Source organism: Hyalella azteca, unplaced genomic scaffold (assembly GCF_000764305.2).
Source record: "Hyalella azteca isolate HAZT.00-mixed unplaced genomic scaffold, Hazt_2.0.2 contig4805, whole genome shotgun sequence".
In the NCBI taxonomy this organism is placed as follows: domain Eukaryota; kingdom Metazoa; phylum Arthropoda; class Malacostraca; order Amphipoda; family Hyalellidae; genus Hyalella; species Hyalella azteca.
In genome coordinates, this window is record NW_025935016.1 from 1 (window position 1) to 26,692 (window position 26,692).

The 26,692-nt window shown below is 37.2% G+C and overlaps 1 protein-coding gene across 1 annotated transcript; it reads right to left on the bottom strand.

Moving 5' to 3' along the window:
* Positions 1-18,378: 18,378 nt before the first annotated feature.
* On the bottom strand, positions 18,379-26,381 carry LOC108671819 (the record flags this gene model as incomplete). Its single annotated transcript, XM_047880170.1, has 12 exons — positions 18,379-18,560; positions 19,528-19,656; positions 20,023-20,233; positions 20,311-20,512; positions 21,210-21,362; positions 21,998-22,042; positions 22,155-22,195; positions 22,304-22,483; positions 23,175-23,246; positions 24,184-24,976; positions 25,263-25,391; positions 26,334-26,381. Coding segments are annotated over 12 exons (2,157 nt in total), but the record flags the coding sequence as incomplete, so codon positions are not given.
* Positions 26,382-26,692: the final 311 nt, after the last annotated feature.

The following is a 26,692-nucleotide window of genomic DNA, read 5'->3' on the forward strand; positions in this document are numbered from 1 at the left end:
GACAATTTCAAAAAGTTATCTTCACGGCAATCGGAGCTTTAGATTCATTTTCTTCATAAACTAATAAAACAAATTTCGACTTAAGTCTTTCCTAAAAAAATACCAAGAAGCAATTGAAATCAGACGCAATCTACCTAAAATAAGAATAGCTACAAACAAGACTACCAGCCAAGTAGATATGCATAATCAAAGTTCGTCATGTCAGTGTAGATGGTAGCAGTGAAGCTTTTTTTACAGAGGAAAAATAAGGAACATAAATCCAAGGAACGGATAGACTGTAACTACGGCCCTTAGCGTTGTATGGGCGCAAATTGACTGTCATTGAGCCTCGAGTTTCAGTTGAATTAAAAGAAAAAGGGCTCGATGATAGAGGACGCATGGCCGTCCATTGGCTGGTAATATGCCTGCGTAAATACTGGTCTTCTAAGGCGTAATTGGCAATAATAGATACGCTTCCGGTACGTCAAAAATCCCACACCAGGTAAGTTATGATTGATCTAGAAATAGTAAATGTGCGTTTGTACTGTATGACCCCTCCCTGAATCGTAACCGGTTAGACACCACCACATGCAGCAAAAACTTACATCAGTGATCTTGAACGAAGATATTTGGAAAGACACTATATTATATTAGTTTCGTCTAACATTACTGATGATAGGAATGCACCGAACAAAATAGGGAAGGGTATCGAAAATAATTAGTCGTAAGAAAATATTTCATTACATGAAGCATCAACTTTAACCAGTAAATTAAATAATCGGGCATAAGTTAAACAAATTTACGGCAACAAATCTGAAAAGAAATTTAAAAAGCTGCAGCAGCGCAAATAAAACCATCACAGTCTTATATATACATTAAATTGTTACAATTTCGGAAAATAAATTAAACGCTTACAACATAGTAAGTACATTGAATAGTCACACCTTTACAAATAAAATAAGCTGGTAGATACAAACCCTGCCATACAATATCTAATTCAGGCAAACATGCGACGCTTTTAGACGAGGCACCGAAATCTACTGCGGTAGTGCCAATTTATGAGGCACTCATGTTTATCAATATATAAAACCAAGGAAAAGAAAAATATTACCTATTCAAATTTTATGAACTCTTTCTCTTGGGTTCAAGACATCGGGCACTTTTGTTCTGAAGTATTTTTCTCCATAAATATTGAAGCATTTAAAATATCTTAACTCTACAATTGGACTATTTCTACCATGGTAGTTAGCTGCAGTCTGTAATTTGTAAATGGCAATACGACTAATACACCAGAGCAACATTCGTCAAAATGGTTTGGGGTGAAAATATTGCGTCGATAAAAATATTTTAGAGACGGAAAAATTACGCTAGCGTATAAATTTACGGTTCGATAGATTTTTTAGCGCATATCTGCGAATAACAACCTTCTGCGTTTATGAAACTTCACTTTTTAACAATTTTTTCAGACCAAATAATATAAAGCGAGAATCACAATAACAAACAAGGAAAGGACAATAATGATCGCTAACAATGGTTTTGGGTCAAGCAATTTTGTGCGTGTGGTGGGTGGGTTCAACCGACAATATTGATCGCTAACAATATTCTTGAGCTGTACAATATTGTGGGCGTGGTGGGATGGGGAGGAGAACAATATTGATCGCTAACAATATTCTTGAGCGGTACAATATTGTGCGTGTAGTGGTCGTAGGCATACGACAATATTGATCGCTAACAATATTCTAACGGTGGTACAATATTGTGTGTGTGGTGGGAAGGGGAGGAGAACAATATTGATCGCTAACAATATTCATGGGTCGAGCAATGTTGTGCGTGTGGTGGTCGAGTGTTGGGCAGCCAAGGCAGTCATAAGGCCACGCAGGGCTTCAAGAGCCTGGCCAGCGGCGTGGAAGGAAGTTGCGTGTAATGCGACCCGCTGAGCTATTAACACATCATCGGCTGACAGGCGCGAACACGGTGCCCAAAACACTCTAGTCGAGGTGACCACAGGGTGTTGTGAATCCTGCTAACGCTACGATCCACTTACCGCTCAGCCAAACTTCCGTGCAAGACGCACAAGAAACATTTTAAGCCATCATTGAATATCTTAGTAGAGTAGCAGGAAAAAATAACATTCGGGGTCCAGTATTATTCACCTGATTCTCAACGATACGTTTACCATTTCCTTCAACTTCGAGACACGAGTCCGTGATAATTTTATTCACAAACGCACAACTTGAACGGCCAATAAGTTACTTGAAATACAAATTTCATTCAGGGACATAGACAATTCTAACGTCGTCATCACTAGACCAGCGCGCCTATAACGCTGCCATTGCTAGACCATTTAACTTCAATTCGACTTAGCCTTGCATTACTAGGTTCATTATCTGGTGATAATATTGCTTATCCGTATAATTTTTAGTTTGAATTATGGCTGATAGAACAGCAAATTAGGTCAAAAATTTCAAAAAATAGCTTTTTTCGCCAAGGAAACAAAACATTTTGAAGATAAACAATTACATTGAACTAGGAACGGTGGTACAATCGTCTAAATCCTGAATTTAGAACATCCATGAAATTTTGCTGCCTTAAATTGAAAAACTTGCACCGACGAGTGTGTCTCTGGCTCCGTTTGAATTTCCAAAATTTATTGTGTTGCAAATGCTAATTTATGTCACATCATGGTTCAAATGCATCCATCATAAACAAATAATAAACCACGGCCAAGTATTTCGAAGTTTAATTTCATAGCATAACTCGGCTTAAAAATTTGATCACCGCAACAGGCACACTGTCATTTCGTTCTAAATTCTCATGCCTATCAGACTCGCATACCAGCTGGCATTTTTCAGAACAATTTTTCGGGTCCGATATCCGGGAAACGGGAAAAACGTTTCCAAGAAATGCGTTGTGAGAGAAAATTGTTACGGCCTAGCGCGTCAACCATGGCAAGATGGGCTGATTTTGTCATCATACCTGAACCTGTAGAGTTGGATTGCCCTAGTACAAGTGTTGTGTTATTTTAACTGACGATTTTCAGAACACAGTTTCGAACTATGAATAACTTTACCATGCAACTGTTTGAGTAGGTAAATGTTGGTTTAGTATTGAATTTTGACGTGGGCGGGATTTTCAGAAGGGCCTGAATTTTGAAAATTTTCAGGGCGCACCTAGTGAACGGGGATCTGGGAAACTTTGATTTGTCAAGTCCCAGAATTAGCTAAGAAATAGAGAACGCTTCTAGCAAGAGCAAATGGGCATAAATCATCTTGAATTATCTTAAATAAATATAAAATCAAATAAATAAAGATTTTATCAAGGAAAAGATTATCTATCAACGAGTATTCATGTCAGTATAAAAACAGCAAATAATTTCCTTGACGATTTCCTCCAAGCTAAAGATATTTCGTTTATGTAGTTCATATGGGCAAAATCAAACAGCCTGGGCATTGATTTGAGTTGGCATCGTAACTTTGCTGGCGCCCAACAGGGAGCAGTAACAGCTTCCTGACATACAGCCTGGGCGGGAAGCGGGGAGCTTGATTGCCTGTGCCCAGTGGACATGTGAAATTAGGCTGTCCAGGCCTATTTGTATAGGCCATATTGCATCGACGTACGAGGTGAGCTTCCATAGCATATAACAAGTAAGATTAACGTAACAATTGAAGCTTCTTGGAAAAATGGGGCATTGGGGGGGCATATAGGGCATATTGGGGTATTAGGGAAATATAAGGTTAACTCAGAAATATTTCGAATAGAGAATTTTTGAAATTTTAGAAATAAAGAAATAACATGCTTAAAATGTATGGAACTACGGTTAAATCATGGGATTAAGAAAAGAGAAATGGCTAGTCTAAATAATTATCAGGAAAATTAATATGAAAAGGCGTACTGAGGAAGTAGTGAATCAGAATAAGGAGGAGCCCCGAAACTAGAAAGAAAATTTGAAAAAAATAGAAAAGAAGGCCGAAAAGTAATGAACTTGTTCCAGAGAGCGGACGATGAAGCAAAACAACCGTAACAGTATTGCATTACAGACGGGAGAATTGTTTTCAAGTATAAACTGAAATATTCTAAGTGAAAGTAAATTATCTTGGGAAGAGTTATTACGAAATAGGAGATGCTTGAACTGGTACTGGAATTAAATGGTGGCTACCAGGAGGAATGATTGAAAAAACAGTGAGCCGCATCGCTCTTCAATCATATCATCAGTTGAAGTTCACTTCTTTATCAGAAAAATAATTATTTTAATTCGTTCAAATCAACATAAAGATACGAGTAACTCGTGTAAAAATCCAGCAAATCATATTCGCCAGTCGTTTACAACAGCACCTTATGATGCATCATTCATTCAAAGCAGAAACTTACATGAAGTCCTAATTTCTAGCATAATCCAATCATTGCATTGCAAGCGCTTTTGAATTGAAGAATTGCCGGTCTGGATGCGTCAAGAATCATGAAGATTCTGACATCAAATATTGGATATATTTATGGATGGGGCATATATTTATGGACACAAATTATTTCTGAAATTTTCAACGTGTAACCACATTACAAGCAATATATCGTAGGGCAGGTTTCAATACCTCAAACAACATGCTTCCTAGTTGGCATGAATCTTACAATGCAGTGGTTCCATTCCATTGACACACACATCTGCAACTGTCTCTTATACACATCTAGATGTGTATAAGAGACAGGTGTTGGGCAGCCAAGGCAGTCATAAGGCCACGCAGGGCTTCAAGAGCCTGGCCAGCGGCGTGGAAGGAAGTTGCGTGTAATGCGACCCGCTGAGCTATTAACACATCATCGGCTGACAGGCGCGAACACGGTGCCCAAAACACTCTAGTCGAGGTGACCACAGGGTGTTGTGAATCCTGCTAACGCTACGATCCACTTACCGCTCAGCCAAACTTCCGTGCAAAACCCACAAGAAACATTTTAAGCCATCATTGAATATTTTAGTAGGGTAGCAGGAAANGTGTCACCCCAGAGTGCGTGTCACTCAGATTTCTTTTTCTACACATGTACAACAATAAATGAAGTAAGAATACGAGTAAAAATCTAGCCGCTGTTTCAAGACCACTGTGTCAGTGCTTGAAAACTACATTGTTGTGCGTGGCTTCCAAGAACCAATTAAAAACTGTAAATTAATACAAACAGTAGCAAGAGATTCCTGAATTTTATGACAGCCACAAATAACAGATTTATGACACATGTCTCAAGATATTCATGCAGTTATTTATGCTCAGTGGAACGGCTTGTATTGCAATTGGCTCCATTGAAGACGATATTAAATAAACACTAACCGTCTTTAAATTTTACGCAATTTACGCTTATTTTTACGCATACTTCTACGCATTTACACTTTATTATAATCAATTTGTGCTCAAAATTTAAGTTCAAGTTATTCGCTTCCCGACTGGACGGACTCAAATGTTATGAACGCTCGCATGACCGCTAGAAAAACTTTCATGGAACCAGTATTGAGTCACAGTTAGAATTCTTCTGCAGAACTGGATTGGAGAAGCTATTCTTTTTTTTTTTGCATTCCAATCCTTATTCAGAACTAAATCCGCGCGGAGAAAACAAATTAGACTCAAAACAAGGCAACGTCAATCACAAAAAAAAATTTGAGAAGAAGCGGCCTGATAACTGAAAGGCTACGAGCCATGCGATTTGATTGGGAACATCGCCTTGATGCGGAGGCACAGTCATGAGCGTAACAATGCACATATGAAGTACAACTATGTTTTCCGAGCGAAACAAAAATCAGGAGAGCTTAGATATTCGATGAAATCACCGACGAAAGTATAGATTGAGGTGAAGAATTAGAAAGGATATACTTGAAGATTGTGAAAATAAATTCCAAAATGTTTGGTTAGGAAAGCGAAGTTGTTCCATTCAATTTATAGTAGCTATATATAGAAATGACGCGGTTTACTAAAATACCGATATTCGTATGCATATTACAACATTGTTATGTCAAGAAATTGTTAAAATGCGATGCAATAATATTACTCGTAGCGATTTCATTCAACCATATAAACTATCTTTGTGACTAAAAATGGGTGTATGTGCCTCGCATTTCCCAACTTCAAATTGGATCCATCAACGCTTTTGCATCAGAGAAATTATCCCAGACACAAGAGTCACCGGGTCAGTAATCAGGACCAATTTTATGATCAAATCTGTCAACAGTCCCGTCTCAAAACCGTATCCTGTCATAACACCTAACACGGATGGTCTGTGACAATAAAAAAGCACAATTAGGTGCACAAGTAGCCAACACAGTTGGATTGAATTAAGGTAGGTCCCATATAATGTTACTAATGTGTTCATTCGTATTGAAAAATACCATCTTTCCCCACCAAACAGAAACGCATGATACGTTGATACAAAAGCCGCAACCTAAAGGTTTTTTATCATTTGTATTAGATATAATTCAAAGCGTGTCGTGGCGCAGGTTGTCGTAAGATCAACGCTCTCGGTAGGAGCTCATCCAACAATTACGGCGCAATGGAAACTGTAAGATGAAAACCAGCTGAAGTCTGGCGCATAATTTTATGGGCAGCTGCAGTTCAAATATAGGGACTCGTCTCACATACAATACATTGAAAGATTCGCATTAAAAACACGATTTTGATATCGAGAATAAATTAGCACAAGATTATTTTGACACCCCCTTTGCGCTGACAGTGTAGTTAATGTTCAACTTCTAACATCAGAAAGTTAGACGACTTGTATTTTTTTTAATAATGGTACGGAAGACATCGTCTTCGTTTGTTTACCAAGTTTCAACGTTTTACTATACTACTTGTTTGAACTTTTGTGTGACTTGTTTGTTTCCGAGGCAGAACTTATAACGATGGTGAGCATTTCACTCTTAAATTCGAAGGCAGAACTTGATAAGACAATGCAGTTGCTCCTAATATACGAAGTGTTTGAAGTACGAAATCCCGAAGTAAGGAGTAATTTCCGTGACACAAAATCCCGCGACGCTAAATTCTCTTTTATGAAGTCCCTTGGGACGAAATGTTTAGACAGTAAATACCGAAGTGTGAAATTAGGGGAAAAATTTTCCTTGTAAAAAGATATTTAGATGCCATTTGGATCGAAGTTTCTTCGGTTTCGACGAAATCCAGCGTCACCAAAATCGCTCCAAAATGTACTCGGTTGTGCGGAACGAAAAACTCACTGCAAAAAGCTCGGTAATATCTGACTGGCGTGGCAACCTCCTATTTATGTTAGCCAACAGTGACTTGTGTGTATGGAATTGTCTTCAGGTGTCTCGTAAAGTTGTCGTCCATGTGTTTTAATTTTTTGCATTCTTCAACGAAATTCAAACTTATTGATCAATTTATGGTGGCACTTCCCAAACAGATTAAACAAGAAATCCTATTATGATATAGATTTTATGTAACGATAATTCGATGTATAAAGTCATTCACTAAACAACTTTTAAACATAGTATCGACGGGAAAACATAGTATCGAGGTTAACGCTACTTTTAAGGACAGTATTAGTACTTATGACGTCTGTACTAGCTGATACGGACAACAAAGAGAAGGTTACTGTGAGGTAAAGGCATCTGCGTGTTCTTTGCTCATCGAGAAAACGGAAAATTATCGCGACGGTCACGCCAACCGACAACGGCAAAACGACTTCTGTTGTTCCGGACGCCGGTCTCGTAAAACCGACAAACGCAGACATCACGCGCATGAATCACTATCAAAAGAGAATGATGCTAGAAATTGATGACAACTAGTCACTTTATTGTAAAACAAGACTGAATTTCTACTCACCAAGCACATATAGATACTAAGAATTTTACTAACCCAAAGGCACAAATGCTGTATCATAGATCTTCTTACTCACTTTGTGCTCGAACACAGCGTAATAACGTCATTTACGCAACCATGGACGCTCATGCATATATGCATGGAGCGTAATACAGTTAATCAAACGATCTACGAAGACGGCATATTAGAACGCGTTCTTTACACTAACGATACAGAAATAGGACATAGTAAAGTTACTATGTTAATGCGGCAGCGTAATTACTGCATTTGTTCGAAGAACCCACACAAAATAGTTTTTTTTATACATTTGTTTGTTCATATTAACGTAATAATTATTTACTCACTTGGTGAACAAAGACGTCCGGGCTCCCATCGTTGGGGGTGATGAAGCCCCATCCCTTGGCGACGTTGAACCACTTCACCTTGCCTCTCTTAAGTGGTCCGTGTGTTGCTGCAAAAAACAAACGGAAAAGAAGGGTTAATTTTAGTCAGGATAATTTTCGTACACGTGTTCAGTGCGTATTTCACCTTGCCTCTCTTAAGCGGTCCGTGTGTTGCTGAAAAAAAAACTGAAAAGACGGGTTAATTATTGTCGGGATTATTTTCGTTCACATGTTCAGTGCGTATACAGTAGGTCTAAACTTATTGAATAAGAAAATGTTTTCAGACGCACTACAGGACAATTGAATATCCACATAATCCTCCATGAAGAATATAGCTTTCACAACCAGAAGTTTGTGGCTACACAGAAACGAAATAACGCGTGCAACGATGTTCTTCCCTCATGTTTATGTAAACGGTACCGATCACATTCGTATAAAATTTATTTTCTTTTACTTTTTGAACATGGAAACACACGGATAAATAAACAAACCGACTTTTTACTTGGATTCATATAAAATTGATTTTTTTTTACTTCTTAGACTTTTTGACGTGAACATGTGCATTAATAAACATGAACAGACTTTCTCCAAAACTGCGATGCTAATTTTAGTCGTATTTAGATGGCAAAAAGTAGTCAATGACAATATTAAAAAATTTGCATACTTCATACCTTAATAATGCCCTCTGCCATAAATGGAAATAAAATCAAATTCTCTACATATTTTGTGCAAAGAAATTATGAACGAAAAAGCAATAGGACCCAGTGATGAAATTTGAAATATGAGATGAAAATCAGCCGAATTCATCCAATTGTAAGCATTTACTTTGATTTAATAATGCATTAATTTATTTCAATACCCTTGCATAAGAAAATTCTAATGTCTCAAACTGTAGTTGGGTAAGCATTGAGAATTAAATTCTATATTTACAGTAATTTTAAATTTGTGGACTAGGAATACAATACATAATTATTTGATAATTATATTTAAAATCGAATAATGATTAGAGAAGCACAATTTTTAATTAATATAAAAAACAACGTTGAAATTTATTATTTTTAACAACGCTAAGATTTATTATCGAGACGGCAAAATGGGACGAGTTACGGTCTATCTTGAAGTATATTCACTCCATTTCTCTTATTTGAATGATAAATTTAGTAAAATTTGATACGGTGGCAAACAGAATTGTACGAAATGATTTTTTCACGTGTGAAGAGTTGACAATTTGAATATTGCCCCTGTCTTTGCTGATAAAAAGTTAACCATTAGCCAAAGTCATTAACTGGATTCTTATTAATAAAAAATGCATAACCTAACGGAAGACGCGTCCTGAAGCATAAGCGTCCATTTCATTATAATCTACTGTACCTTCAAATTGTATTCCTTTATTTAATAAACCCTGTTTACTCTCCAGAATAATTTACGGACCTTCATTGCCACGAAAATTATAATTATAAAAGTGAGCCCCGTCGAAACAATGGGTCGGAAACCTCAACGACTAGTAGGTAGCGATCCACATAACGCTCGAGCGTCCGCCCGCACGCGTTTGCAAGCAAAAATCTTCGATACATCGACGCCATTTAATATGCGAGATTTTACATACTGTGTAAATCGTGTGTTGTGAATTTAAAAATTTGCCTTGTAACCTAATCCTTGAATTGTCCGGTATTTAAATACATCATAGCAAAAAGAACGTTTATGTATACCGAGCAGGACGTGCATCTCGTTTCCATGCAAACCGCTGCATGCAGAGAGGTGCGATAGTGACGATTAGATGCCTATAGCTTTCCTTAGCCTTGTTTTAAGTAAATTTATTTAGCATTTTCTCCATGAAACTTTGAGCTTAATTGATCTCATTCATCAGAAGATAGGCACCTAGCAACTGGGAGTTTGGAAATCACGTCATATAACCTCGTACAATTGTGCTAGATTTCAAAATATCAAATTGATAAATGGTGATGTCCCGCTAATCTTGACATTTAAATTAGGAAAAATTCTCACCATGTCGTCGTTCAGCCATGACGCAATATCTCCCAGCTGCGCCACTCAAGATGTGCCCATGAGCAGCATGTACGTACTTCGCTTTTCACTCTCAAAACATCACTGAAAGTTTTAGCATCGTTGCTCCAATGATGAAGCAACCCGCCCACTCGGCGCTAGAACAGGCCGACTCCACCCTCTCGCTCTTGTGCAACACAGGATACAACGGGCGCATTTTTAGAGGAGGATTCCACACACACGTATCAAGTCACCGCCGAAACCCATAGATATCTTCTCAATTGCCCGCGCTCCCCACAAAAAACGCTCCCACTGGAATCGATACACTCCAGTTTTGTAAGTTACTCAGGAGTCGTCTTTTAATTAAGCGTCAGTGTTATGCACATGGTGCACGTGTCTCATGGCGATCAATGATATTACTTCCGATGATAACCTGCAGAGCGGTCAGTTTCGGTGTAAGAGAACTAGTTTAAGGGAAATTCGATCTCGCTTGTGTTCACTAATGCTCTTGAGCCGTCCAAATGTTTCAGGCTCAATGATCAACTGATACGGATCTACTGATGCATAAAAATGCAACTGGTAGTATTAGAGCGAGTTAACACAGGCTTTGCCGCAAATGCTTCATTAAATGCAATTTAAAAAGGCTCGTATTTTCCGCCAGCTTGAGCAAGCAATCGAGTGGAAGGTTCACACTTCATGTGGCCCGCTTAAGAAAATTTACTCACCCGTAATTAAAATGAAATTCGATTGCAAAATATTTCCCATATCTATTAATAACTTGAAAAAAAATTTAAGATCGTCGTTTTAGAGGCGACATCTCTACCCATTTAATGTAACGCGACTACATGCATCCCTTCCCTTCCCTCCGAGTCATTTCCTGTACATGGTTAATCCTTAGTTGAATGCAGGAGTAAAGATGGCGGATATTAAGTGGAAGGCTCCGCCCCTGTCCAGGTGCACTGCATTGCATTAAAATGTCCCTCTACGCTTGTACAGTTACCATATTCTGCCCCTTGCTCAAAAATTTCATCCGTTACATTGTAATGAAAATCTGTTTACTTTCGATGCTTCACCATTTGTTCTTTAGCTTTTCATTGTCACATAGCCTGAGTTCTCAAGCTGTCAGCGCCTCGTCCCAGAAGTGATTTATTTGCAGGGACACCGAAACTAAAGTCCGCTGACCGTAACTAAGGTGCTTAAGCCAAAGCTGCTCTAATTCTCCAGGTGAAAAAATCACCCGGCCCAAAAACTTAATTCGAAACGTGCTTTCTGACCACAGCTCGCTGCTTCAAGAGCTTGAATTTTAGTGAACGACTGAAAGACAGCCAGTTTTATGTGTTATTTCACGACAAGCTATGCTGTATCAACTTGATTTGGAATTATTACAGGCAATTCGAGGTTTGAAGTATCCTTGACTAATTAAATAGTATTACTGAACCGGTTAAACTAATCCCCGATTTCACTCTTGATTTTACTTTCACCCACAAATTAATTAGGAAAATTTTTCATGCTCCATTTAGTATCGATTCGAATATTATTTTTCCCATGAAAAGCTTCGACGTACGAGATGTGATTCATTCCCGTCTTAATAATTTTAAGAGAGCTGTAATTAATCGCTTCGTAATTTCGATAAAATGTAAAAAGTTTTACATAGAGCATTTGAATTACTGCCATTGAGGAACATAAAACGGCACATAATTTGTCACATCTTAAAAACGTTAAATGTTCAACTGTTATTAAACGCTCATACACAAGCTTGCTTTCAATTTGACGCGCAAAAATAAAGTTTCATAGCAAAACAATTCACAAATTAGCATAAAAGAAATACAGACCAATAGAGTTCGGAGACCAATCATTCTCAAATTATTATTGTGAGCAAAAGCTCACAATAATAATGTTCAAAAATCTGAAAACTGAACTATGAAATACAATTTAGCTCGGATGCCGTCCAAAAAACTGTAGCGGATAGAATACCTTCCCTAGCTTTTCCCCATTTGTCGAGTCTGGTGGCACTGCTTTCTCATAGGCATTACCGTCACGGACACAAAGATTCCAATTTAGATTAGCTACGGTCTGGTTAGGTCAACGCATCGAAATGCAGCCTGGCTAGAGTTCTGGGACCTTGGGACCTAAGAAGAATTTGGTTCTTAAAATTCAAACTTTCTTAGAACTCCCGAAGACAATTTACATCTCCGAAATGAATTCACAAAGTAAAAAGAAATGGCTGACTACTGAGGAGTGGAAAACATTTTTACAAAAATTTATAAAATCTTCCTTAATTCGAATTACAAAGAACATATTATTTGATCTCTTTGTAGCGAGGTTATGCAAGAAGCAAATATATGCTCAAGCTTCCGCCAGCAAGTTTTATTGACAAATCTAAAATTTGTACAACTATTTTGCCACATTAATGTCGACTTCCAAGGTGAGTCAAGGCTTTGCCAAACTCTCATAGTGTATCACAGATTGTGAGGCACTAGAAAAAAAAGCGAAGTTTGTCTTCGCTTTGGTTTGGGTCCCCTGAGAAAATATCCTCCCATCTCAGCCAGTAAACAAGGTGGGCAAAAACTGGATTCAGGGCCTAGCTCCAATAGTGCTCCTTGCGTTCATTGAAATTACGAATTCCATCAAGAAATTAAAATTATTTATGAAGAAATTCCAGAATTCTTGCGATTTTTCAGAGCAGTTTTTTAATAAAATTCCCGTGTGCAGTTCAAAATAGCACTAACACGTATAATGAACTATACACAATTTTAATTCAATTCGTTAAATCCATAAAAAAATTATTTGAACATCTTTTGTGTAAATTAGATTAATAAATTATTTATGCATAGCAAATGACAGTGACCAGAATTACGAATTTGCCTGAAAATGCCTAAAAGTTAGCTTGTTAGCTACAACAATTCGTATTTTCGTTCGTAAGAAGAAAATCGTATGGGTAGCTGATCAATGATTAAATTTCGTGCGACAATTTCCTACTATTCAATGTTTCGTTAATAGATCAAACTTGCAGTAGCGCATCTTGTGGGGTAAATACCAGGCTTTTCCAACGACCATTTCCTTAAAAATATAAATTAAAGATAATGATGATCAATGCATCAGATAAAGTGATTACTTATCCATGCCAAACTAATTGGAATGTAAGCGAAACTGCTACGTTTTTCAACTCCAGCGCTAGTTTGTGCAGTAGAGCCGATCAATAATATTTGTTTGTAGATAAGCCAGTTATAAATGAAATGACATAAGATGGCGCATCCTAAAATTTGCCAAGCAAATTTTATATTGAAGTATGCAGTAAGGTATGCAGAAACAATAATTCATTCGAACGCTCAACTTCCTGAATAGCATTCACTTTTAGAAAATTTTGAGAAGTAAGGTTTCGTTCGTTCAAAGTAGTTCAATTAAAATATGCTCCGATTCAAGAATTATTCTCAAAGGAACATGATTACATTTTTTAAATCTATTTTGCGGACATTATAAATGATAAGTTACGATTACAATTTCAACAATATGTGATTTAATCAGAGTTGATAAGTTATAAACCAATCAACATTATTATTTTTTCTGCAATAACATTCCTAATTACCACCGTACCAACAGAAACAAAGCTTCTCACCTTCATTGTAGGAACTGACGAAGTCAAATTCTGAAATGGAGAGGTTTGCGATGTCAGGATCGCTGTCTCGACGGGCGTCGTGTTGTTGTTCACTCTTCTGGTCCTTTTCTCCACTCATTTTTCTATCGTATTTTATGTTCAATTTTATCAACAAATATGCGACACTTTAAACTATCCTCTTCCTATGTACTTACCCGACGACGCATGCACTAGCTTTATCTTTACTGAAGTCAAGGTATCATTATCTGAAATTTACGAATATAATCTTTTAATTAAAGAATTCACGCCACAACAGCAAGTTGAAAAATTTTGTTCGAACTAATGAAATAACTTGGATGGCAGACTAAACCAAATTCAACATCACCCTCCAGCTTAACCAAGATTTCAAAAATTTGATGGTGAACTAATTACAATGAATTTGCAGGATTTAGTTAGTAGACTAATCCCAAAATACGATTGCAACATTCGTCAAGTCTTATAAAATTTTATCAGTCACTCTCTTATAGCAATCTGCTCCGAAGGAATAAGTTGCCTTTGCGAGCTGTCAGCTTCTGATTTTCCATCAAACCGCACAAGTCAGCCGTATTGAGTGAATTCATTTTTTTCACTGTCCGCAAACGTCAGAATTTAAATTTTTTTAAGTGTATTCAGAAAGTAATGTAATTAAAATTATAGTCATTCAATAAGCTTAGAAAGTTTTAAAAAAAATTTATTCATCTTCAAACTCGTACAGTTTCTATCATCATTGTCAACTGTTACCTAATAGAAATGTTAATAAATTGCTTGCATTTACCTATATATACACAAGTTTACATACATTCAGTTTCCAAAACCTTTCTAAAACAGCAACAGCAACAATATTTCCGTATTTTGTTCTATGCTTCAAAAGAAATTTAGTAAATTTCCAACTAATATCAAAATGAAAAGACAACGAAAATAAAAAATCATGCGAAGTAGAAATAAATTTTTTCGCATGCGATAGACGCTGCGGATTGGGTATATCAATATACTGTAACATTGTTCTGTTTGGAAACTGCTACCAATTTCGGAATCTACGCCGTGCCTAAGTCGAATGTAAGTGTCTACCTTATAACTAAGGGACGTTTGGTGTGCCAGTTTAATTTTCCCACCCCCGCTAACTAGGAGCACTTCTTCACATCAAGTTACACACCAGAATGACCTGTGGCTGCAGGCATAGGCTGTAAGTGCATATTCTGGATCCACCCACACTCTGGTTCCCGCGCAAAGAGATGGCTTAACCTTCCCCCTCCCTCCCACATTTTACCCAATTAACCTTAGCGCCTTCCTTAAACTTTACTTTGGTGTAGCGTGAAGGAGGCTAGACGAGGAATATAGCAAGTGAACGGGCAGCTACTATCAAATTGTAACGTAAAATTAAAACTACTCGTTTAAAATTTAATGAAACTATTGGCATTTCGTACTTATTTTCACGTTTTTATATCTTTCAATGATCATATTTAACAATAATAATAATAAATTTCAATTATTCAGATCAAATAATCAGATAATTTGTAACAATTTTGATTCGTAAATAGAAATAAATCCGAATTTTCCACCTTTTCATCAGTCTTACGTATGATTGAATGCCTACCCTGAATGCAGTGGGGTAGCGTGAGTGACGTAAGAGTGACGTAGGTCAAGATGCCTACAGCCGCGAGCTCAGAAATTTGACCATCACCATAGGTCTATATGCAGCCAATCGTAGTTAAAGATTCCAATCATACCAGCCAATCACACAAGTGTAATACAGATTCATCTAATAGCATAATATTTTCATACTTTATGAATATTTGGGCCCGCGCGACAGCACTGCGCCTCCATCCATAACGTACAGCACAGAACAATATTTTAAAAGTCACAATCGACATACCATCCATCACCTGTTGCATATCCGCCTTAAATTGTTATCAAGAAACAGAACATGATAACTTGACTTCAATAATTTTTTATGATCAATTCCGTGGTTGTAACGCCTTCCTCAAAAGACGCTACGCCTAGAACTGTTCAGCACAAGTTACACCTCCTGACTCTAGGCTCAATAGGAGTTTCAAAAATTATATACCAAGTTTCTCCATTTAATAGTGAAGGAACGATCATGCAGTTGCAATTATTGAATAAATCAGCAAAAACACGAAAAAATGGCTACATAATACAAACTTTGGCAAGGTTATGACATACATATCAGAGAATCTCAAAAATATACCAGAAAAACACGAAAAGAATATGAACTAGGAACACTGAACAGGTAAAACAATCCTGTTCGCGGACAGAGCAAGAGTGGCCGGCGGAGATAAGTGTCCGCAATTTGCTTATTCTAGCAAGTGTTGCCACATGGCTATATGAGAATTTCAAAGTACATAATATGCAAACTAATGAGCTGCGGCTACAGTGGTCAAAATAAATTAAAACAACGCCTTATCAATAATTAGATTTCAATCAGCGGTTCAGATGCCCATCCGACACAATTCGTGCATCTTGGCTTTTTTTCAAAATTGGCTAAATTTTTCATCCAATTGGCTTTTTCCTTTCAGTTCGAAAATTTATAGAAGATCAGGCTGCATCCCGATCACAAATAAGGGTTAGCAAATCGGTTACATGTGCTAAATAAATTTGTTTAAAATTACATAAATGAAAATAAAAATCTTGTATATTATAAATTATATTCAACGAAATTAATACAACCTGTTACTTCCTAACTTCAAGTTAACGAACAAACTTAACAAATTTCTTAGTAAACTATAATATCATAGCGTTATCCAAAAACTTAACAAAGTAGCTATGCAAATTTTTTCACAGCCCCTACGTAAATAGATTAGTCTTGCTCAAGCTCCAAATGTGATGCAGAAGCAGTTTGTACAAATCAAAAGACCAGAACCGTGCTTTCTTAGTTATGTAAATTCTTGACACTTAAGCCACTACTCATATATTCAAAATAAACGTGTTCTTTTTTGTCGTGAGACTTTGGAAAGATTAAAAGCGAAAATGTTTTAAGCGATCATCTCGATTACATAATTATATATAGAACGATTTTCGGAACAAATGAAAGAAGAGCCTTATTTTCATGTTGATTTTGTTAATAATATTTTTTTTGCAAAATAAATGCAAAATTTTCAATTTCAAATACTTCTGCGCCCAAATAAGTGATAATCGATTTTACCATCAGGAACTTCTAAGCCATAAGAATTAGAATTTTTAAAACTTGTCGGTTATGATTTTCTTACTTTTTATTATCATCAATATTTATCAAATCTGGACTTCAAAAAATTGCTAGCATAATCGTAGAAATTTTATTGAAATCTCTAGCTTGCGGACATTTTAATACAGAAAACAATCACTTACTTAATTCAGTAAAATCTTGGCATAGGTACCATTAATAGAGAAATCTTTAGCATATTCGAAAAATGTGAGCCTTGCCGTCTTTAAAAAAATCATTTAGTAAATTTATTAAAATCTTAGCCTCGGAATTTTGACAGAAATATTGTTTTGTAAATGGGTTTGAAGGGTAAAAATTCTCTGCTTAGCATGGCCGGGCGTTATCGACAGTTGCTAGATAGTAAGAACTCTCAGCAGTTCGAGTTACAGTTCAAGTTTCAGCGCTGAGACGCTAAGTTTTCCAGACTCAGGCATGAAAATGCATCCACTTGAGCTTTTTTTATCACGGACATCAATAGCTCATTGATAAGAAACGTGAGCAAGAAAAACGACAACAACAAGCCTTCTCCCAAGCTTTTGCCGACAGAACTAGGCTCAGATAACGATCAGTATTAGATTTAGTAAAAACATATACTTATAAATTCTTCGCAGCTCACAACACAAATTTTACTACAAACAAATATAAAAACGATATTCATGAGAAAATCTAGATACTTTTGCAGTACGAAAAATTATTTAGATGCGCAATAATAAAACATTCATGCCAAATTATTAACCAAATAGATATTGGAAAATGTTATCGACTTGGCCAGGGTCATTTCAGAAATATCCTGTAAGACTTATGAGAATTAAATCTCGAAAATGTTTTTCTCGGGTTTACATCTCAACAACTAAGGATCGAAAAAAATCCAATATCCTTACCAAGCTGAACCATCTTCGAAGAAAATGCAATAAATAAATATTCGCAATATTACTAATACACAAAAACTGACCAATGCAAAACAAACAGCTGGATATTGCAATTAAAATGGCAAATTTTAGTGCAGCATACCTAACCGTAAGGCCCATTCAGATGGCTAGCAGAATTGAGGATTTATGTTTAAGACTGTATTTTTTAGATGTAATCCACTGAAAGTTATTTGACAAAGTGTTACATAAAAAATGGATAATATTAGAACGAAATTTTCAAAGTTTGAGAGAAAAGTTTGGGTATTCGGGTTAATGTTTATGTTTTACAATTTTTACGAAAAAACAGGCCCATATTCTTTAATTGTATTTAGAATTTTTCCAAGAGGTAAAATGGTTTTCCTTGTAATGAATTTTTTAGCTCATTTGATAATTGATTCATTAGCTTTAATTTTGAAGTACGGATAAAATGAATTAAATTAATTTCTGTAAATTTTATAAATTGTCTTACTATAAAAAACTTGTATTATTTACCCATCAAAAGCCTAGCGGTGGCAGCGATAGTAATTCCTTGTAGCGATGATAGCGGCCGGGGATTGCTGGAAATGACCCTTGGGGAACTGAGGGCTGAACCCCACTGTCGGGGACTGGGTTATGGAACGCTCGTACCCTCGTGCCAGCCCTAGGGGAGTCTTGGGTCTGAAAATATTTTTTTTTAATTATTAATCGGCAGTGATTTTTATATTGATAGTAACATATATTTATAATTGAAAAAAAAACAGATTTTTACTTCTGCTCAATTTATAGGGAACAATATTTTCTCATTTCAGTATTTTAGTGTGTCAATAAATCTGTTAATTCTACAGAAGTCCAAACCGTGTCAAAGTCAAAAATATCGCACAGCTTGACGAGAACAGCTGATTCACGTTTAATGTTAGCTAGTTCTGCTAAATAAGAACTATAATAGGAACACTTTTAAGTGCCTGGGACAAGTTTAAAATAAATATTCAAAAATTTCGAGTCAAAACATCAGACTTTCACTATTCAAACGTCAGACTTTCACCTCTCATATTTTAAATTGAACAAGTAACCTCCACAACCTCCACGCACACATGAAATCCAGGCGATTTCTATCTTGGTGTTAACGTTCGATCGCATTGTAGAGGTGATATTTATGGTGACTTTTGCAATCATACTAGAGCTTACGACCATCGTAGGCATAGCGATCATCACTGAATTTGCGACCAACTACCCTGCGATCATCCTAGATCTTACGACCATCGTATATACTGTATACCGTGACCATCACAGGGCTTACGACCATGATAGAACTTGTGATAATCATAGAGCTTACAACCATGTGAACTTTGCGATCATCACAGAGCTTACGACAATTGGCCTAGCAGTCATGCTAGAGCTTATGACCATTTCGCCGGCTATAAGCTCTACATTACCTCATAAGCTCTAGCTCTATACCTACTGATCATTCTAGAGCTTACGACTATTTTAGAACAAACTATCGTCACAGTGCTAACAACTTTCCTATACCTTGCGATTATTATTGATTTAACGGTCAGGATTACTTTTTTGCTTTCCATACCTTGCGATCATTATGGATTTGTCGATCAGGATTACTTTTTTTTGCTTTTTACACATTATTGCCGACCTGTTGATGTGGAGGAGCTTGCGCCTGACACATGTGTAGAGGGCGAACAGCAAGGCCCCCACCAACACTGCAAGCAGGATGCCGAACGCTGCCACCAGCTTCTGAGATGCGATGCAGAACATGTCTCCGCTGTGAGTGAACAGTGGAGTCGTTCAAATGTTACACTAAGAAATAATAGGACCCTTGCTTGTCCAAATCTGGGTAGATAATCCACGTGATTAGTGAATCATATTATAATGTAATAAAGTAATATTAAATACTTGAAGACCGGTCCAAAGAAACGATTAATATTATAATCCCGTATGATTACCGTTACCATAAACGAAGCAAATGTTAGCATGTCATGTCCGTGATTAGAATGAGAGTTCGTTAAATTTAAAATTAAAGTTCAATTCTTAATTTACACCTAAGGATGCATTCATTGAAATTTTATGAGTAAATAAATTGATTTCGTGCGAACATCAAAACGTACATTTTTCCCCCTTCGAAACTCACCCGAGCAGTTCGTCCTTGCCGACGGTCTCGTCCGCTTGCAGCCTGTATTGCTTCACGAGTTTCTTGGGCTCATTTTCTATTCCAGGACCCGTCACTTCAACTGAGTTGAATACTTCGATCCTGTCCACGATCATGCCAAACGACTTCTGGATCTTCCTCCCGTCCTTTCGGGTTTTTGGTTCAAGTTTTGTCTTAGCATCAGTCGGTAGAANCCGAACGACTTCTGGATCTTCCTTCCGTCCTTTCGGGTTTTTGGTTCAAGTTTTGTCTTAGCATCAATCGGTAGAACTTCTCCGATTGATGTTTGTGATTGACTGATGTTAGTGATGTTTGTAAGGTTTGTGGCATTTGATGTTAGTATTTCACTTGAATGCATTCTTATATCATTAACTGCAGCTACGCCGCTGGAGGTTGAGTTGGTAATTTCGTGTGTGGAATTTTCTGAGTCCAATTCGTCAAGTTGAAGGCCGATGGATAGCGCAAGACCACCCTATTAAAAATGAAGCAAATACATAGGAAAAATTATGCCAAAAAAAGTGATTACAGCGAAATTTTGAAATACATGGAGTTCGCTGCACGTAGAAAACTAGCAATGATTATAACTGATGTGGCCATTACAGAAATCTATGAACCGATTATAATATTCATGTGATTTATGATAATATTTTTTTCAATGATGATAATAAACTAAAAATCTATCATGATGAACTATAGAGCTATAAGCATAATCTATGAAGTGCTTATAAGAATATATTAAGTTAATATATTGTTCTACAAAGCGATTACTATAACGTACATAGTGGCGGTATTAATCAGAATTTACATCATTGATACTTAGCTTCCCACCTAGTGAGGTACTAGGGCTGCTAGTTATTGGCATCCCACCTAGTGGGTACTAGGGCTGCTAGTTATTAGCTTCTCACCTAGCGGGGTACCATGGCTGCTAGTTATTAGCTTCCCACCTAGTGGGGTACTAGGGCTGCTAGTTATTAGCTTCCCACCTAGTGGGGTACTAGAGCTGCTAGTTATTAGCTTCCCACTTAGTGGGGTACTAGGGCTGCTAGTTATTAGCTTCCCCCCTAGATGGATATTATAGTTGTTAGTTATTAACTTCCCACCTAGTGGGGTACCATGGCTGCTAGTTATTATGCTTCCCACCTAGTGGGGTACTAGGCAGAACCACTCACCCGGGGTTGCTTCACCCCGAAGGCCTCCCTAACGAGGACGTCTGTGGGTTCATACTCCCCAACACCGACGACCTCCCCCATCTTTCGTCCTCGTCTCCCCAGGCGCTTCTTGAGGGGAGTCTTCTCTCTCCCCACCAACATGTCGCAGTTGGACTGAAATTCATTCAAAAATTTTTTATGAATTTTTCTGACAGAAGTTTACCTGTGTTTTCAGATGTATTTTTTTAGAATTCAAGGCTCAAAATGGGCAGTTTGGAACCAGTTTGATTAACGCTATTGTCAGTGACTTGTCACTACTAGGAAAAAATTAAAAATTCAATATATGTATTTATAAAAGAAGCGAGAGGCCAAAAACACATCCTCATTGTATAATAAGTAGTTAAATATAAACGTTTATATATCCATAAAAATTTGAAATGCTTTACAAAAAGAAACATGCATAGTAACATTGTTCGATTTCAATAATCTTTGCAGCATTTTCTGATTGGGTAGCACAGGCGCAGTACGGAGTTATACGTAGGACTTTGGAAATATATTTCGTTTTTTTAATAAAGTCATTATGAACTTTTAATTGCGTCTCAAATGTTGCTTTGTCGATACTTAAGCTAATTCTTTCTCATCACGCAAGCTGCGATTTTAATCTAGGTTAATATAAACAATTTATTAATAATCTTAACCTCCTGATACATGTTGACAGTAAAAACATTCATGTCATGACGAATAATCATGTTTAACCGTGAGACACGTGGACTGGTGTGCACGGTACACGTGAGGTGCTGTATTATTACCGTGGGGCACGTGCCGAGACACACGAGCACGGTACACGTGAGGTGCTGTATTATTACCGTGGGGAAGCCAAGAATGAATTAAACCTTAGTAGAGTGAATTATCTATGGAGAAGCAGCGAGTCAGTTAAATGAATGCTCATTCAATTTAACATCAGACGAGTTGGGAATATTTATAATTAGTAAAGGTTTCATAAAAATCTATAACAATCAGTTTAATCACGTACTACAAGCATAACAAATCATATGGCAAAATTATAAGACGTCCTTCCCGTGCAATAGTCATCATAAATATTCATCACCTGAGACGAGGCATGATGGCGGGGTCGACGGCACAGCCCCTGGAGTCAGTGAGGTCCTGCCGTGCTCCCCCAGCACCGTCGTGTGCACGGCACTCCGTCACGAGGCTCGTCAGCCCCGGGGACGTGCGGGTCCCCACCACCAACGTCGCGTCGTCCCCCACCTGCAGCCCTGTCACCGCAGCGCTGCCTGCGGTCACGTCACTTGTTCGGGGGCCATACTTTCAAAACTCGTAAGTTAACGTTAGTACTTAAGCTCTATTTTCTTGTCTATGATTGGTGGATTTTGCTTGAAAGCCCGTCAATGATTGGCTGATGAACTTACGATCTCTTAACTTTTTTTGAAAGTATGGCCCCAGGTCCTGAATGCATTTCTTTTTCTTTTGTGGAATAAATTAAGATATTTGGTGACTGCATTTATTACTTGGGAATGAATAAAGGAAATTTGTTGACTGCATTTATTACTTGGGAATAAAATACAAGAAATTTATTGACTGCTTTAATATTTTTTGATCGAATGAAGATAGGAATTTGTTGACTGAATTTATTATCTTTTGAGTGGGTAAAAGAGATTAATTCACTGCATTTTATCATATTTTTTCTAATGCTACTAGGAATCCATGAGCTTAATCTAATGTTTTTTGGTTTCTTGACATAAAAAAGTATAAGTAAGTTTGCCAAACCAAAACTCTTCCAAAAACGAGGAAAATTCGTGGTCTCCGCTGAGCGGCAGACCGCGGAGACACTTCTTCATAAGCCTCTGCATCAATATCAGGCTTATTGCTATCCTTCAAGAAATGTGAGTGTTTTTTCACCGAGAAAAGAAAATAAATATCATAAGTAAAAGTTGAATAATTTATACCCTCGCCCATAGAATCTACCCTCAGTTCCTTCACCACGAAGGATCTCAAGCCACACCGACACTGGCTCCTGCTCCAGTCCTGAAACAGCATCTGCAATGAACATCATTTGCTTCGTTAATTATCAAGTTTATATATTAAAACTGTGCAGAACATTGCAGTGTTAATCAGAACAGGCAGCTTTATATCCTAAAAACTATTACAAAAACATTCATACGTTCATATATGTTTTGTTTGTATAATGTAAACAATATTCACATTCATCCTTCATCGGAGTGCACGGCTGGTAAAAAAATGAGAGGTAAAAAATAACACTTCAACAAAATAAACAAATTTTTAGGATGCACACACGGCCTAATTTACTGTCAAGTTCATTCATGCAAATTTTAGCTCTAAATGATTTGCATAAGTTCTAAACTTGGTTGAATTCACAACGCTCCGAGTACGTTCAAGAATGCCTTCAACAATAAACAGGACAATGCTATGCAAAAGTATATCTTCAGTCTTGAAATGCCTAGCACCCCACGGAACTAGTAAAAGTTCAGTGATGAAGTAAACCAATGTCGGTTGAAAATATCTGGTCAAAAGGCCAGTCTTTACATCAGTGAACAAGATACGAAAAGTACAAGAATCGTCAACAGGCCTAAATAGGCCTATTTCTTCAATGCCGAAGATGTATACGCTATGCTGTAAGCATCTAGAGCACAGACCTCCCATCAAAACGGCTGGCAGACATTCACATTCTAAGAAGGTGACTAAATTCATATTTTCAAACTATAATAACAGAGTTACAGAGTGGTTAAAGTACAGTGTAAACAAGATTGTGGCTATGAGTCGCGGGTTTAGTCCCATTTTAGTGTAACGCTCTGCATAAAACCTGCGAGGTAGCCGTGTGGTTTGGAGAATATTGGAACAGTAAGTTGCGGGTACAAAGCCCCAGCAAGGTGTGAGAATTCTGTGATTTTTACAGTCGATGACAGGTCAGAATTGGCCTAATCGACGCTACAACTACAACACTGTCAACACTCACGCCATAAGTCCAAGTCAAGATAATCGGTCAGAGATTTCCAGTTTTCTATCCCGTTCGGTGAGTCTTCGTTTTCGTCAATCATTTCAACTTCGTTCCCATCACTCTTTTCCGAACTCTTGCTCAAAATTTTTCCAGATTTCTTTCCACTATTTGTTTGTGACAGAATGTGTTTCAGAATGCGTTGAGTTTCATCTGTGGACGACGCCTCGTTTTTAAACAGTTTTTGACGTTCTTTAATCTCATCATTTTTACTGTTTCTGCCCTCGTCAACGAACGATAAATTTTTAACTTGGGCCACGTCGTCGCGTGGGGCAACCATGTTATTTTGTGAGTTGCCGGTTGGTTGCGCTGCCGCATCATCAAAGCTATTTTTTCCCTTCATGAGTCGATCCCTGACTCTGGAGGAAACAGTCAATAGGGTGGAAGCCACCATAGCCTGAGTTTCTTCGCTGTTTGGGGAGTTACTTATTTTGATCTCAGACACTACCGCGTTCGGGGACTGTCGGCTGCTCTGACTTTGGACGAGCTTTTCTCTGTGGCTTACATCCTTCGTTATTTCAGACAACTTATCGAAATCAAAGTCTTCTCCCTTGGAATTATTACGGGATACTTTATGCATGTCTTCGTCGTTATTTGTTTGGATGATGACGCTGTTATCGTAGTCTTTAAAAATGAACTTGGGTGGAATCGTTGTTGGCTTGGAAACAGCTTCATAGGCGTCAAGCTTTATGCTCTTTTTCAAGAGCTTTAATCCGTCCTTTGTTTCATATTTTGAGATGCCAGTCTTCCAGTCCTGAAACATAATTTTCGATTTTAATCTAAGCCAACTGATGAATTAACAACTCTACGGTTGTAGAAATATCATTTTCTTCATTTAAGCCAGAGTTATTTCGATGTTCTATTCTTGAGTCAAAAATAACTACGGACTGCCTTAAAAATATACTAATTTCAAAGGAGCGGAGTGGACTAAATTTTCAATTCAATTTTTAAAGAAAAAATGAAGAGGTTTATGAGACAGCTTTTTATGCATCCAAGATAAATGAAATACAACAACAGTTAGCCTACACCATAGAAATTACCTGAGGGTGTAGGTGGCCTTCAGTGTGAGGCAGCTTACACCTGATGGGCACCTGCTCATCAATCACCTGCTGCACCCATCGGTCGAACTGAATGTATAACTGCACCTCATAAACTGTGCTGTTATCCTCCTGCAATTACAAATAAAAATTTGATTGTAGGACATCACCTTCCGATCGATTGTAGGGACATCACCTTACCGCAAATTAGAATTACTTTAAAATTGCAAAGTAAAGTTCGCTTGTGCATAGGCAATGTGTATCTAAATGCGATAATATGTAAGTAAGATTGCCGGTTACGCTTAAATTCACATTTACTTAAAAATGTGGTTACGCTTAAATTCACATTTAATCTCCAACGTTCAAACTAAAATTATATATTTTTATAAAGTTATAACTGTATTTTAAAGTTTAAATGGATACTTTGTACTCCAACAGCTCAACTTCACTAGACATTTTACAAAATTTAAGAACTTTTCAAGATAAAGAACACTAATTATCCGGTGTGCCTAATATTCACCTTTGACTCCAACACCGCAAACTCATTAGACACATTGAACATTCTAACACTTTTTTAAGATTAATAATTATAGTGATTTGATTTAATATTCACCCTAGAATCGGAAAACTCAATCTCAGTAGATCCTTAAAAAATATTTGTAAATTGTCAATATGAATAATTTTAATTGGTCGGATGATCTTCACCTTTGACTCGAAAACCTCACTAGACATTCAAGATAACTTAAAAACCCATCTGGCTAAGTAATCCTAACTAGACGATGTAATCATCGAAGTCTAGTAGCTATTTTAAACTATCGTCAGTCATGAAAAGATCCGGTCAAATGACACGATTTTAGATCTTCTGTGAACAAGGCACGGAAAGTAAAAATCGGCTACAGGCCACATCAGGCCTACGCCTCAGCGCCGACATCACTGTGTTATGTTAAGTTATAAGTAACCCTTAGGGTTACTTATCCAGACTCGATATAACTATTATAACTTATAACTATTATAACTATTAGACTAAGACTAACTAACTATAAGACTCGATTAACTATACGATATAATATTCACCTTAGACTCGAGGACTTTGACGCCACAAGACTGCGCGGCGAGGGTAAATTACGAGTCGCATACGAGTCTGGAAAATTACGAGTCGCATACGAGTCTGGAAAATTACGAGTCGCATACGAGTCTGGAACCTGTCGTGTACGAGTCTTGGAAAATTATATTGATGGTCATGGAGAGTCATAGAAAAGTCATGGAGTTTTTTTCGAAATATCAGTACGCACCCTGAATATTTGATAATTATATGTACAAATTTTCTAATAATTGTTTAATTGCTAATGGATACTAATTGATGAGTACGGAAGCAGATTCCACTTAAATATATTTCATCGTTCAAGTATAGTTCATATAAACTATAACGTGTG